We start from the raw sequence: 15,196 nt of genomic DNA on the forward strand, positions 1-15,196 counted from the left end.
AATAGACATGGATTGTTAAAATCATTTCTTTCAGAGACTCTCCAAGCCTTCTGTTGAGCTGTTTTTATTTATTGGATTCTTAGAAGAAAACTGTTACAAGAGCCAGAAGGCAACCCCCCCCCACGCCTTAGCTTGCCCCACCCCCCTGCATCCTGTTACTTTCTGCTAATCTTTAGTTGATAAAAGACAACAGCAAATTGATCCCGGATCTGCAGCACCTACAGTGGGTGATGGAGGCTGATGATTGTCATTTAGACAATTGGCATCGTCTGTCTTTTTGTTTGCTCATCTTTACATACCAGGGAAACACAACATTCACATTTTAGAGCAGATGAGATTGCTCTGTGGACAAAGGTTCTTGCCTCAAGCCTAACACAATTTCTTTTCTATTATTGGAAATAGATTTTTTTCTCACATCATATATATAACATAACACACACATATATTTATTTTCTCCCCTTTTGGTTTTGCCAGACAGAGTTTCTCTGTGTAGAGCCCTGGCTGTCCTGGAACTTGTAACCAGGCAGGTCTCAAACTGACAACGATCTACATGTTTCTGCCTTCTGAGTGCTGAGATGAAAGGAATGTACCACCATGGCCCAGTCTAATAATTCCTCCTTTCCCTCCCTCCCTCCCTCCCTCCCTCCCTCCCTCCCTCCCTCCCTCCCTCCCTCCCTCCCTCCCTCCCTCCCTCCCTTCTTTCCTTCCTCCCTGCCTTCCTTCTTTCCTGCCTTCCTGCATTTATTTCTTTCTTTCTTCCTTCCTTCCTTCCTTCCTTCCTTCCTTCCTTCCTTCCTTCCTTCCTTCCTTCCTTCCTTCCTTCCTTCCTTTCTCTCTCTCTCTCTCTCTCTCTCTCTCTCTTTCTTTCATTTTTTTTAAAAAAAATATACTTGAAAATAAATTAGATTATAGAATTTCTACTTTTTACTTAATATACTCTGTAGAAGATCTTTTGGAACCTATCAGCATAAATTGATGTCTTACAGTGTTATTTAACTATTCAAGGGAAGTGATTATGTTTTCATGATTTTTAACTTAGTGTGGTAAAATTATCTCTAGGTTTCTCAAGGGAGCATCCTTTTCTTATGTCAACAAAATTTTATGCTAGGTAAACTGAGCTGAGCACCCAATCCTATTTTTTTCCTGGGAGGCAAAACAGTTAATTAGAATTCACTGATACTAAGTAGTTTCTTTCTCTCGCATATTGAAGCTGTTTCCATCTCTGCCAACAGGGTCCTTGTGGTTCTGCACGACCCATCCCTGCCCCAGTGACCTTGTATTTTAGCAAAGGAGATGAACACTAAAAACTTTACTTTTCCATGGATTGGGGAGGTGGCTTTGGGGGTAACAGTACCCACTGAACAGGTTAGGAACTGAGTTTCACTCTCCAGCACCCTTACACCCTGCATGACCACACACATACCTGCAACTCCAGTGTTGTGTGGGGTGAAGACAGGAAGATGGCTAGGGCCGGCTGAGAACCGGCTAGCTTTTGCTAAATGAATTTTACAACCATCTTACCTTGGTCCTGACCTCCCACGTACACCTTCCCCTTTTAACTACAGGGCGGCTGCTTCTATTGTAGTCATCACGATTACTTATCCCAGCTTCCTCTTAGGCAGCTTCAGCCTTCGAGCTATCTGTCCTTTGTCAACTCATCAACTTATATTAAAGTTTGATTTTATTGTGATTTCCATGTGTATCTAATACTTTAAATAAATTCTTTGTTTATTTTTATTGTGCCCACTTTTGGGGGTACTAAATCCACACAAAAGATGCTAACAATTATACTACATGATATATTTTGATCAAGAGTTATTTATAACCATCAGTTTTGGTTGGCACTATAATCTCACTAGAAATCCTGAGTGCGGTATTCTTTTCTGTAGCTTTTTTTCTCGTCTCCTCTTTTCTCCTTCATCTCATGCGTTCTAAGCTTCAGCTATACTTCCTTTTTTAAGAACTGAAAAAATTAAGATCATATTAAAGATTCTCTTTTACCCATAAATCCTAAAGTTAAAATTAAATTATCAAATTAAAGTGTAGCTCTCATCCAGTGTTGTGCCACTATCCATCCTCACCGTGGTGTCCTCAAATATGTCCTATCAAGGTGGATCATGTCAGTTAACATATAACTGCATTTAAGTATTTCTCATCTTGAAATAAAACAAAATTTTCCATTTATCCCATATGTTCTTAGACTCTTCATTTAATTGTTGTCTATTCACTCAGACTTCCTGTAAACAGTGTTTCTCGCCTTCCCAGTGTTGCGACTCTTTAATACAGTTCCCCGTCTTGTGATTCCCCAGTCATAAAATTATTTTCATTGCTACTATATAATAGTGATTTTGATACTGTTATGAATCATAATGTAAATATCTGATCTACAGATGGTCATTTGACTAGCAAAGGGGTCGTGATCCATAGGTTGAGAACCACTGATTTAGACGGTTATAAACTCTTCTCTGTTTTTCTGGCCATGGTTCAGCATGTTCAGTACTACCACCTACACAGTTAGGTCTTTAGTTTCTGCCCTCTGGCCTCAGTGGTGCAGACAACAGAGTGCATTCAATCTGCCTTTACCCAGTGCTTGAACAGTATTGATTCTCACAGCTCTCCCTCTTTCCAATGTTGAGCTCTCCTCCCCCCAAGCAGAGTTTCCTCTTCCATCTGTGCATGTTTGCAGCTCTTCCCAATCTCCAGCCTTCCCACACTCTCTCCTCAATCCCACCAAGGCAGAAAATGCAGGGGGAGAGGGAAGATGTTCTTGCATGAAGTCTTGAGGGGTGATAATATTCATGTCCACATGAGTAATGCCAGTCCTGGAAAGCTGAAGCAGAATGACTCTAAGTTCGAGGCCATTCTGGCCCACATAACTACTTTGAGGTGAGTCTCGGCTACTTGCCAAGACTATATATTTCTCAAAAAGAAAACAAGCAAAGTTCAAGTATTCATGTATTGGAGCTACATGAGGAAGAAAAGGCAACAATATGATAATAATTTAAATTGTTATAAAAATAAGATGGTACAAGATAAAAATGCCTTTTAAGATCTCACTTGCGGTGAGAGGTATAGGAAATGTGCTCTGCTGGACACGCCTGTGGTTGGAGCTGCAGTCTCGGTGACTTTTGTGTGCTTTACAGGTGACAATCTTGGCCATTATGGAAGCCTGCCCCTTTTATAAATGAAGGCAAATGTCTAATTACTATGAATTTCTTTTAAATTAGCACAGTTTATTGTTTAAAATTTGAAATCTCAAAACCATAGATTTAAGAAAGTTTATAGGAATGAAATACCAGACGATTTTATATTCTTTGGAAATTGACTGTGGACATTGTGTTTTGAAGAGAGGAGACAGGAATAGGAGAAAATTTGATTTCCAAGCATTTGTCTTTAATGGGTGCTTTTCTCCCATGATGTCTGCGATGACACTTTTTATCCAGGAGTCTCTGTGGGCCAGGGACTGTGCTGTTTCATATTCTTTATCTGAGTTAATCCTTCCCAGAGCTCTGAGGTAGATGTTAATAGTTCCAGTTTTAGGGAAGGGAACTGAAGTTTAAATTTTATGTGAGCTAAAGCTATGTAAGTTAATTTATATAAGCTTATATATGATTTGAAGTGATAATTAAGGAATATGAACTTAGTACATAGCTAACTTGGGAGTTTGGGCATTTACCACTATATGTAGTGAAAGAAAATTAAGTGTGAATAGCTTTCTCATCTTTCTAGTACCAACAGTATCTCGCATGGCATTTCACTCTTCAATTCATCATTTTACCTAGATCATTCGCTCTTCACAGGGATCCATTCTACTTTGTAAGCAAGATCAGTGGTGTCCAGGTGATGCTACATAGCCCCATATTCACGTGATTCCTTGAGTGGCCCAGGACAGCAGACCCACAACGAGAGCCAAGCTTGGTGACCCCAGGTTCAGTGTTCATGACACGAAGACGCGAGATATTTCCTCCTCTACATCAATTCCATTTGCCAGAGGATAAAATTGTCCCCATTCTGTAGGGAATACCGCTTTTTGCTCCTCCACTTTAATTCAACTTCATTTGTTTAGTTAATAATCCGGGAATGTTGCTGGATTAGCAGAAATTTGATGAGAACCCTCACCTTTCGCATCTCAGGTAATGGACTGGAGTAGAAACAGCACCAAAGGCAGAACCCTTGCGCCCTGTCCCCAGGGTGCCTCCACGGACAGGTTAAAATTGACAGCTGGCATGGCTTCTTCTGCTCTCCTTCCGGGAAGCCCAGGTCAAGCACTTGACACTCAGCATCAGCTCTGACCTGAAGATTAGCCCCAGCAAGCTGCGTAATTAAACTGCTGGGATTCGTTTCCCCTGACTGGACAGAAGAGCCTCGCAAGGTGACGGCTCCGTGAAGTGATAGCGCTGAGTCCAACGTTAGCAGTAAAGAAATCCGAGCTCAGAAATCTCCCCAAGCTTCTGTTAATGAGGCAGAGACAGCATTTAGCAGGGAAAATGAGGTCACTAGAAAGGAACCCCCCCTCCCCCCCGCTTTAATGAAGAGCCAATCATTTTGCCTCCTTTTGAATCCGGGCCTAAATTTATTGTCCTGAATAAACCTCAATTTAAATGAACAAATAAGTTTTCCCCAAGGGTGTAGTAATGTTGTTTAAACTCACATTTATGGGGAGCGAGGGAAGTTAGAGAACTCTAAAGTAGCACCAGGATATGTCAAGAAGTTTGAATCCTTGAGTCTGTTGCGACCAGAACAAACTGAAATAGCCACAGCCCTCAGCTGTTCAGCGGCCAGTGCTTTATTTATTAAAACGTGTTTGAAAAACATGATGACTTTTTCCTTGGATACTTCCTTCCCTTGGAGCATTATTCAAGCCCATGTAACTCGTTCTCCCGGGGTCTGTCACATATAGATGCTGCAATGACAGTCACACCAGTAGCATTTTCCATACACTGCTATGAAAACTGGATCCTGAAGGCTATATTATATACTTAGAGTGTGCATCTTCTGGGCCTGGGAGTCTCTGATTTCTGTGATTTCCTGAAGAGTTGAGAACTAGGAGAGGTGGAGTCTAGTGTAGCCTTTTCATCCTGAAGAAAATGTTCTCTCTCATCAGCACCTAAGTTAAATGTTACTGAAGTCTTTGTCTTTCCATGCTGTTCTCTGGTTTGCACCAAACCACGGTTCAGGTCTTTAGCAAGTGGTGGTGTTAAAATTGATATTTTGAGTTTACCTTCTACCTTCCTCTCCACTTTCGCATTAACAAATCCGCCATCTTTCTCTCCTAAAGCTTTTTTTCCTCTTAGAAGACATGGTTTTCTTTCCAATTTCACCTGTTCCAGTAACATCTGTGGACGCAAAGGACAAAGTGCGAATAGAAAAGAGTGATCAGGAGACTGTGATGGGAGTGGCTGGAATAAAGAGGAACCACATGTTCTCACCTGTTTTCCCCCCATTTTTATTGACTTCTGGCAGATGTAGGAATATGGAGAAAGAGTGGGATGGGATTAATGTTAAAATCTTCCATTCTGAAAAAAAAAAAAAACTTCCATTCTGTCCCTTAATCTCTCTTTGGTGTGCTGCTAGTTCAAATGACAGTGATTTTTAAAGAACAGTTCAAGTGTATTTAAAAGTTTAGACTTTCAACTGAAACTAAAGCCTAAATTCACTTTAAGTGACATCCTCCGGACCTGTTGCCTACTCCCATCAGGACGTTATTTGATAACTGTAACTGAAGTCCCCTGAAGGCTGGGTGTCCTGGCGCATCTTGCTTCATCCATCTCTGTTCTTAACTCTTTTTCAAAATAAAGTTGTGGAAAATTATACAGCTCCCCTATGTGATTGCAGGAATAATTTTTTGATTGTTTACTTGAGATAGTAATCTAATCACATCATTTATCCCTCCTCTTTCTTTTTCTAAAACCTCTCATTATGCCCATCCTTTCAAATTTTGCTTACTTTGCTCAAACTTTGTTCTCTTTCAAATTCTTGGTGTCTTTTTCACTGTTTTTCTGTAGATCCATGCATATGTATATACATACATTCCTTAATATAATCTAGTCAGTCTGTATAGTGTTACCTTATATGTATGTTAAGACATGACTATCTGGAATTGGACAACCAATTTGTGTTCTCTTCCCTGGAGAAGACCTTTTCTCCTGCCCTCAGCATTCCTTCATTGCCTGTAGTTCTTTGTGTCAAGTTGAAGCCTCGTGGTCTTTCCTCCACCAACAATGGCGAGTCTATTTCTGTTGTGCTTGTTCAGCTCATACATAGGCACGATCTGTGGGGTGTAACTTCTGACATTTCTAGGGGACACAGTCTCACAACAAACTCCCTGATCCTATGTCTTCTACAATCTTTCTGTCTCCTCATCAATATTTCTGAGTTCCAAACTTTAGCTCCTGTGCATTCTATCTTTTTGTCTGTCTGTCTGTCTGTCTGTCTGTCTGTCTGTCTGCCTGCCTGCCTGCCTGCCTGCCTATCTGTCTGTCTGTCTATCTATCTATCCTTACATCCAAACTATCTATGGATCTATCTACTTGTGTATGTATGTATATATGTATGTATGTATGTATCTACCTACCTACCTGTCTATATATCTACTTATTTATCTACCTTCCTTCCTGTCAAGCAGAAGCAAGCATGCACATGCAAGGTAGTTTACGGTACTACCTTTTCTAAAGTTAGGATTCGATGAATGCCATCCCAGGTTTTATCAGAGACACTTCTCTTCCTCCGGTACAGTTAGAATGATCTGGCCAAGGTTACCAGAGTACTACCAATGGCTAATACCAACAGATGCTTCTAAATTTTATTTTCACTGGACTTTCTTGTATATTAGAAAGTATTTCTTAAAGTCATATTTCAAAATCCAACCTCCCAAATCTGCAAGTTGTTATTTAGCTTTTATACAACCTTTTCAAGCTACCTGGTTGTCACTGGCTTCCATCAGAGATCCGCGATGTTTACATTATCAGAACTACAGCGTGATTCCAGGATTCACAGCTATCTCCACTACAAAGGAGAAACAGCTGGAGAGCAGCAGATGGTAACCGGAAAGTATCTTTGCTTTCAAGTTTGTGTGTATTAGATGCTCAGATACCTGCCCTGTTTTGATATTGTAACTCCTTGGCACAATACTCAGAATTGTGCCAGGGCTGACCTGGCTGAACCTGCTGAGCTCTTCTCTTTCTTTCTAGCCAGGACTTGGTCCTACCTTATTGAATTTACATATGCTAGCTCCCTTGTCAATCTTGGCTTTCATTCCAGTATCTTGCATCTTTTTTTTCTTCTCACCCTGCCATCTTTCCATCCATTTAACTCTTCAGTTGGTAGCTCACTTCCTTCCAGTTCTGTTCCTTCCCCTTGGACTCACTCAGTCTTCCTCAGTGATGTTCAGTTATGTCTCTGCAGTCTGTCTTGCAGGTGCCCCAGGAAAATCAGGTTTGCAGTAGTAAAATGCTCTTGGTAGTGATCTTGTTCTTCAAGTTTGCATATTGATCTTTATTGCTTTTCTGACTAGGTTCCTGATGTGATCTGTATTTCTTCACACCTACCTATCAGCATCTTCTGCCTTGTCTATTTCAACATAACTATTATTTTTTCCCTTTAGATTCTCATTTAAGTTCTGACGTGGCTGCTAGAAAACTGTCTGCACCTTCTGGATTATTTCTCACCTATTAGCCATTTTTTTGATTATCCTCATTTTATGTTAGATTGTTACTATAAACATGGATTTCATCACAACACATTAATTTAAAAGACAATACTTCATGTAGTTTCGTTACATATATACGTAGACACATACACACACATATATATAAAATAAAATAAATCAATAAAATTTTATCAGTGAAACTCTATGATATGGCACTGTATTTGGTTTATTTTATTTTATTTTACTTGAGAATTGATCATTTGGGACTGTTGGCAAGCTAACTTCCTGACATAACTTGTAAGTTATCATGAAATGCTGCAACATTCTTTAGTACCTCCTTAAGCATATTGGAACTGTGTGAACTCAGTTGTTTAGCTACTATCCAAACTTGACTTTGGTTATATGCAGAAGGTTTAAGAAATCAAAATACCAACTGGATCATGATGGTGCACGTCTTTAATCCCAGCACTTAGGAGACAGAGACAGGAGGTATTTTCTGAGTTAGAGACCAGCCTAATCGACAGAGCTAATTCTAGGATAGCCAAACCTACACAGAGAAACCCCGTCTCAACCCTCTTTCCTTCTAAAAGAAAGAGAAAAAGAAAGAAATCAAAGTATATAAGAGATACCGTTAAAAGTTTCTAGTGAAGAAAAATCAAGTTTCCTGTTAGGGTGTTATAGCTATCGTCTACTGTGGACATTGTTTAAAAGTGACTCTAGTAAATGTTTTCCATTTCTTCCTGACAGGTAATATTTGAGGCTGAAGTCTCAGGAGGGAGAAGCGGTTATATTGCCATTGATGACATCCAAGTCCTGAGTTATCCTTGCGGTAGGTTTTGATTAAGAGTTGTATTTTTCTGTGTTCTTTCAACACACGCCTTGGATTGGCAGGGACTGTTGATTGTTTATTGACTGGTCATTGTTGTTCGTTTTATTGTTACTCTCAGGCTTCATGGAAAAACACTGAAGTGTTTACTAGTATTTTCAAATCAAGTTTTCTCCCAACATGTAACTACATGTATGATAGAATTCTTTTATTTGTTTTTAATTAGTGACAACAAAATGTAAGTGCAAACGCAATTATACAAGGACATTCTAAACCTATGGGGTATCTTGCCATTCTCTAGGAAAACAGAAGCAAGTAACAAATCCTAGTTCAATAACAGAGGAAATAAAAAGCTGTCTAAAGTATCTGATCTGTTAATTTTATACTGCGGGAAGTGAAAATAATGAATCCACTCACCTTCTTCCAAACTTGGGTCTACTTTTAATTATTACCCTAAATATATGAGTTAATCAGCATTAAATAAATAAAGTGTTAAAGCAAATCTTGGTTTGCTGACACTCTTTTGTGAGACCCTTGATAAGTGCTGGCAGTTTTTCAGACTTCATACTTCAATTTGTGCTGAATCACATTCCCCAGAACAGTTATTGCAAGCTGTAAGGAGGGCCAGGAAGAAGTTACAGACAACAGTTCAGACTTTCTTCTTGATATGTCAAAATATGACAGGTCCTGTGTAAGAGGCTTTTTGTGCTCCATAGCCCTCCATGGTGAGGCATCACTGATGCACTGTAAGCATAATTTATGAGGTCAACATATCAAGGGCAAGGCTTGTGCCCCTGCTTCGTGATTGTATCACGTTAACAGCAAAGAACACAGATTTTGGCTCTTATCTCCTGGTAGTCATGCCGAGACAGGGACCCGTGGATTTGCATTACTGGTCAGTGTTGTGGTACTGCTGGGGTGGAGTTCGTTTTGGTTCAAGTTGTTCTTGCTCAATTGTGAGGTTTTTTTTTCCTCCCCTTGAGCTCCAGCTGAAGTCCCAGAGACAGAGGTTCCAAAGATCAAATCATTTATCCTATGTGTTAGATGCTCAGAACGGTAACAGTATGATTCCTCTTCCAGTTCAAGTGGGCTTACTAAACTCACTTACTTCACAGTATGACTGTATTGTATTTTTGTCTGTTTTCTATGTCTACATCTTAAATGTCAGGTACCAAATAAAGGTTTTGGAGAATAAAGAAATTGATGATTATGAGTTGGGCACAGCAACGGCATTGGCTATGGGGTGTGGTTCTTCAGGACCTGTAATATTATTGTGTAACTTCACCGAGGCTTAGCTTTGGCTGTGTATTTTTTCCTTCAATGGCAAAAATAGATTGGGCTTCCGATTTAAAAGGAACTTCATAGTGAGTACAGATTTCATAGTCAAATCACCCATGAGAATGCTCCATGGTACAGACGCTACTGCTGTTTGTCTGGTGCTTCTTTTCCGTAACTTTCCAATGGCTGTAAGCAAGCAGAAAGGAGATATTATGTTTTTAATAATCAAAAATGTTTCCTTGTCTGATATCCAACTCTTTAAGTTTGAAAAACTGAAGGAATAGTTATCCAGTTGGTTAAATTGTGGGGAAATAGTTATGAGACCACATAGCTATCAGAATGTTAGGGTCTTGATATGCCTCCATTCTGGTTGTCATAGACTGATAGCTACCTGTTTAATCTCTTTGGCTTCCTTGAACACAACTTATATTATCACTAACCCATGCTAGAGCAACTATTAGCAGTGAGCCTTGAGTCTTCAGTCTCTATGAAAGACGAGCTGATATGCTTGTGCGGCATTCAGAAGGCAGAGTAAGAGAAGAAACGGTGTGCTCTAGAGGACAGGAAGGTGAAGTTCCTTTGAATATTAATGCTAGACATATGTGGGCATAATAATAACAACAACGTTGTCTTGTGAAAAAGTTGCATGATGTATTTTTTTTTCTTGTGAACGAAATGTATTTTTCCCTCTGTTTTCACAGATAAATCTCCTCATTTCCTTCGTCTGGGTGATGTGGAGGTCAACGCAGGGCAGAATGCTACATTTCAGTGCATTGCTACAGGGAGAGATGCTGTGCATAACAAGTTATGGCTGCAGGTAAGACACCATTAGCTGCTGAGCTGAAGGCTTTACTTGGGTAAAAACCATCATTGTGTTGTTTGTGGTTGTCATACATAGTCTCCCTCTCCTCTCTCCTCTCTGCCCCCCATGCATGTGGGAAAGCTGTTTGAATAAATTAGATTTACTTGGCTTTCTGGAGAGTCATAACACACACTTCACTTTTAAGTAATCTAACAAAACACGTGAGGGTGTAAAATTAATTGATATTGGTATTGATGTCTAGTCACACCTACTAATTCTTAGACTTTCCAATACATGGAAAAAGAAGTAAACTAAATTTTTATAATAAATGTTTTTTGAAAAGCAAACTAAGAAGACAGCAGTCACATAGGGACTGCCAGACACCACTCTTAGTTTAAGAAACTTATTGTAAGCATTTCAAGAGGGAACTTGTAAAGGTAACAATGGAAGTACTTTCTCTCTCTCTCCTCTCTCTCTCTCTCTCTCTCTCTCTCTCTCTCTCTCTCTCTCTCTCTCTCTCTCTCTCTCTCAGAACTTTCTGTATAAGAGTTGATTGCAGATCTGACATTTGGATATTTGCCTTGTACATGTTAAACCCTTAATATATGCTTATTGGATTGACTGTGATTGACATGCATGTTTGCGATGCCATGATGCTTCAAAAGAATCAGAAAGATCTGGAGAGCATGAAACGTTTTGCATTCAGCGAAAGTACTGAAAGTCTTGCTGTCACTCTTAGGTGCTAGGAGGGGGCGTGTTGGGAGGTGTGTGACAAAGGCAACCCTTTGTGTATGTGTGTGTCCAAATAGGTGTGTGTAGATGAATAAGTAAAGGCGTATATGTGTTTGGAAGCTAGAGGGGGACATTGTATATCTTCTTTAATTGCTTTCTGCATTATTTAGAAACAAGGTCTCCCACTGAACCTGGGCTTTTCTCATTAGGCTAAACTGACTGACTGGTGAGCCGCAGGCGTGTCCCTGTTTTTTCCACTTCAGGGCTAGTACTTGAGACATGAGGCTGCCACAGTCACCTCTCTGTTGTTTCAGGTGATCCACACACAGCTTCTAAGGCCCATGAGACAAGACCTTTACTAACTTCTCATCTGTTATATACACACACATATATATATACATATATACATCACAGGAAAGAAAGGGATTTGACTCATGTAGAATTTTCAATTCCTCTCAATGCCAGCAGATTTCTTAAGGACAAAAAACACTGAAAGTTAAATGAGTTTTGTGAACACAGATATGGAGATTTAGTTTACTATTATCTTCAGAATAGTGAAATTAGTATGAAGGCTACTTACTAGCTTCCAGCTATTTAGGGATGATGGTTATAGTGCATCATCATTAAAAGCAGATATAGTATAATGTCTAGGATTATGCTAGGTGTTCAGATATCACCTGATTCCTGTATCAGTCCAATTAGGTGTTACTGTAGATGTATATCATGTTACATCAACCCACATTTCACTACTTTTGTAATTTATTTGATTTGCAGTTATTATAATACCTTCTTTTTAGCCCAGATTTAAAAAAGGAAAAAATGGCTTCCTCCTTTTTTCTCATGATGCCGATTCTTCCTATCCACAGATATTGGGAACTAGGATACTTTATCCCAGGAAGCATATTGTATAATGTACAATCTGTCTTATGGACTAAATGTGAAGGCCATTTTCTTAGATCTTTCTGTCTGCCAAAGTAAGTAGTTTAGAAAAGGATTTCAGACGTATTTTCTAATCATACTGCATCTTTTTTATTTTCCATTACAATGGGAACATTGGTTGATATTTGGTGTAAGCTGCAAGACCAATAGTGTGTTCTTGGGGAACCAGAAATGGCTCTGCAGTCTGCCACTGGTTTTATGCTCCAGGATTTAATGTGACATAGAAATAAAAAGGGTTTTGTATCCACAGACACCAGCTGCCTTGCGGCAACAAAGCCTTTCTGGACCGTGCTGGTCCGAGTAGTCTGTAGTCAAAATTCTGCACATTTTTTGTTGCTTCCTCTCTGTGGATTGGCTCATTTTTTTATGGTTTCTTGAAATTTTTCTTCTGCCATTTTTTTAAAGCAGTAATGATAGAAAAAGCTAGTTGGAAGTTTTCCTCTGTTCTATTTACTCGTCCCCTCTTTGGACTCTGCAATGGCCACGGAAAGTGATTTTGTGTCTTTATTTCCAACTTTGACATTGACATTGCATGGATCTCCAGCAGTATGCAAGTTCACCTTACTGACCAAAAAGCAATTCTACTTTTTTTTTTCAGTAATGCCACACAACCTAACTTAATGTTGTTCTCTCAATTTATTCTTTACCCTCAAAAAATATATAATTTACATAGTGTAGTGATGCTTTTAAAGAAAACATTTTTTTTTTTTTTTTTTGGATTTTTGAGACAATGTTTCTCCATAGCTTTTGGTTCCTGTCCTGGAACTAGCTCTGTAGACCAGGCTGGCCTCGAACTCACAGAGATCCACCTGCCTCTGCCTCCCGAGTGCTGGGATTAAAGGCATGCGCCACCACCGCCCAGCTAGAAAACATTTTTTTAATTGAATAGTTATTGTATGGGTGTTTCACTTTTGTAATTTTCTTAGACATGGTCTCATTATATAGTCTTGCCTGGCCTATAACTATCTATGTAGACCAGGCTGGCTCAAACTCACAGAAATTTGCCTTCCTATGCTTCCCAAGTGCTGGTATTAAAGGTGTGTGCCATCAGCAAGGCTTGTTTTGACTTTGTGTATTTCTGTGAACCACATGCGTATGCGGTTCCCAAAAAGGCCTGACATGAACACCACATTTCCTGGTACTGGAGTTACAGATAGTTGTTAGCTGTTCTGTGGGTGCTGGAAATTGAACCCAGCTTCTCTGGAAGAACAAAAATTATTTAAGCTCCTTAAATAAAACATTTTTGTAGTGGTTCTATGTAACTGTTAACCACTCAAGACTAACTGGTCCTTATGTATACACGAGCCTATCAAATATTGCTTAGTACTTCAAAAGCTATTTATCTTTTGCCAAAAGTAGTTAAAAAAAAAAAAAGTCAACAGGAAGATTTGTGATTCCATGGTGAAACCATACACACTTAGTCATATGAACAGATGTTAGGTTATTTTTATTTAGGGTAGAGAATAACATACTGTACTGCAGAAGACCAGGGATGAATTCTAACCTCATTTCTACCCCTTCTAACCTAGTTCCTTGTGATGAGCTTAGATTTCAGTGGCCTGGCTGGACCTATGTTTCCTTATCTATAAGAGGAGATGTTTGGTGGAGACTAAAATCCTTCGCAGCTCTGAAACATTAAATTTGGTCTTTCTATTATTTGTGATGATCTGAAATGTGGCCTTTGATAACCTTCTTTTTGTGATGGAATAATGTAAAAATTTTATGCTGTTAGATTTATATGAAAAGAAATGGTCTCTTCAATGAACTTTCATTGTATGAACAAGTGCTGAAAATGTCTACACAGAGTACCAAGAATGAATGTACCTGCATCAGCTCAGTAAAGGTTACCACATTCTCTTCTAGCGTAGGTGGCAGTGTGCCGTACCATGGAGTTGGGTGGAATAATAAGTGGCAGCCAGCCTCCCAGGTCCTCCACCCAGTTCAGGTCACATCGTTTTAATTCAGTCAGCAAAATGTCTCCTTATGGACTAAAGTACCCTAAGGTTCGGCAGCCTCCGGTACTCCATTTTAACAGAAAAGCGACATGCTACACTCCTCCCTAGAGAGTGCCTAGTGTGATTCCTGATTGTAAGAGTCGTTTCCAGGTTTCCAGAACACAAGAACATCTGAGGCATGCAGTCTCTCTTTGCTTGTAGTTTCTGCGTTGTGATATTTACTTCTTAAATTTTTATTTTCTCTAGTGACATGCCTGTTAGGTAAGTTGAGAGGTGAACGGGAGAGCAAGCATTTAGAGACTCTAAGCAAACCCAGGACATCTCTCTGTTTCTGTCATGGTGGCTGTAGGAGCTTAGGGGAGCATGAGTCCATGGATTTACCTACTGGTGTTTGAAGACGTTCTTCTCTAGGTATATGGAGTACTATTACAAAATGTGCAGCTCCAAGTGACCTCCTTGTCCCCCGTGAGTAATCTCACTGTCCATAGTGCAGTGTGCTGAAACACTTTCTGAAATGGTTTGGCAGTTTATAGGCTAGCCCCGTAGTGAAATCCTGAGGCTTTCTGGGAGATAGTTTTTAAAACTTGTGTTATGTGTATTGTCATATGGTATAAAACACATTTTTAGATATAATAAAAGAGACAGGATAAAGCCTTTATTTAGTCCGGTGCAGGGCACCTTCCTCTCCTTTCATGAAGCCCAGTGAAGTCTTATGTGCTGTAGGCTTAAATGCTGAACAGTTTTGCCAAATTAACAAAATTAATTTTTTTGCTTGTAAATATGTTTGTTTGTTTGTTTTTTTTTTTTAGGTTTTTGTTTTATTTCTAAGGAACTCTAATTCTAGAAATTTTGTAGTCCACATGTTAAGGCTTATGGTAAAACTCGGGTTACAAGAATTAAGAACACCAGTAGAATTTTACATATATGCTGAAATAATTTTTTAAATATAATAATAATTTTAAAATATCTGCCTATATTCCTGAGACAGGACAATAACGTTCATACAGGAAGTTAAT

General features: G+C 39.3%; 1 protein-coding gene across 13 annotated transcripts in view; it reads left to right on the plus strand.

Moving 5' to 3' along the window:
- The window catches only part of Ptprk (protein tyrosine phosphatase receptor type K), a 549,613-nt gene that overhangs the window by 265,119 nt on the left and 269,298 nt on the right, over window positions 1-15,196 (plus strand). For all 13 annotated transcript variants that reach the window (XM_057751267.1, XM_057751275.1, XM_057751167.1 and 10 more), the window contains exons 4-5: window positions 8,396-8,477; window positions 10,454-10,569. In XM_057751267.1, the coding sequence (XP_057607250.1) occupies window positions 8,396-8,477; window positions 10,454-10,569 (198 nt within the window). The remainder of the gene's footprint in view (window positions 1-8,395; window positions 8,478-10,453; window positions 10,570-15,196) is intronic.

Source organism: Chionomys nivalis, chromosome 2 (assembly GCF_950005125.1).
Source record: "Chionomys nivalis chromosome 2, mChiNiv1.1, whole genome shotgun sequence".
Lineage (NCBI taxonomy): Eukaryota > Metazoa > Chordata > Mammalia > Rodentia > Cricetidae > Chionomys > Chionomys nivalis.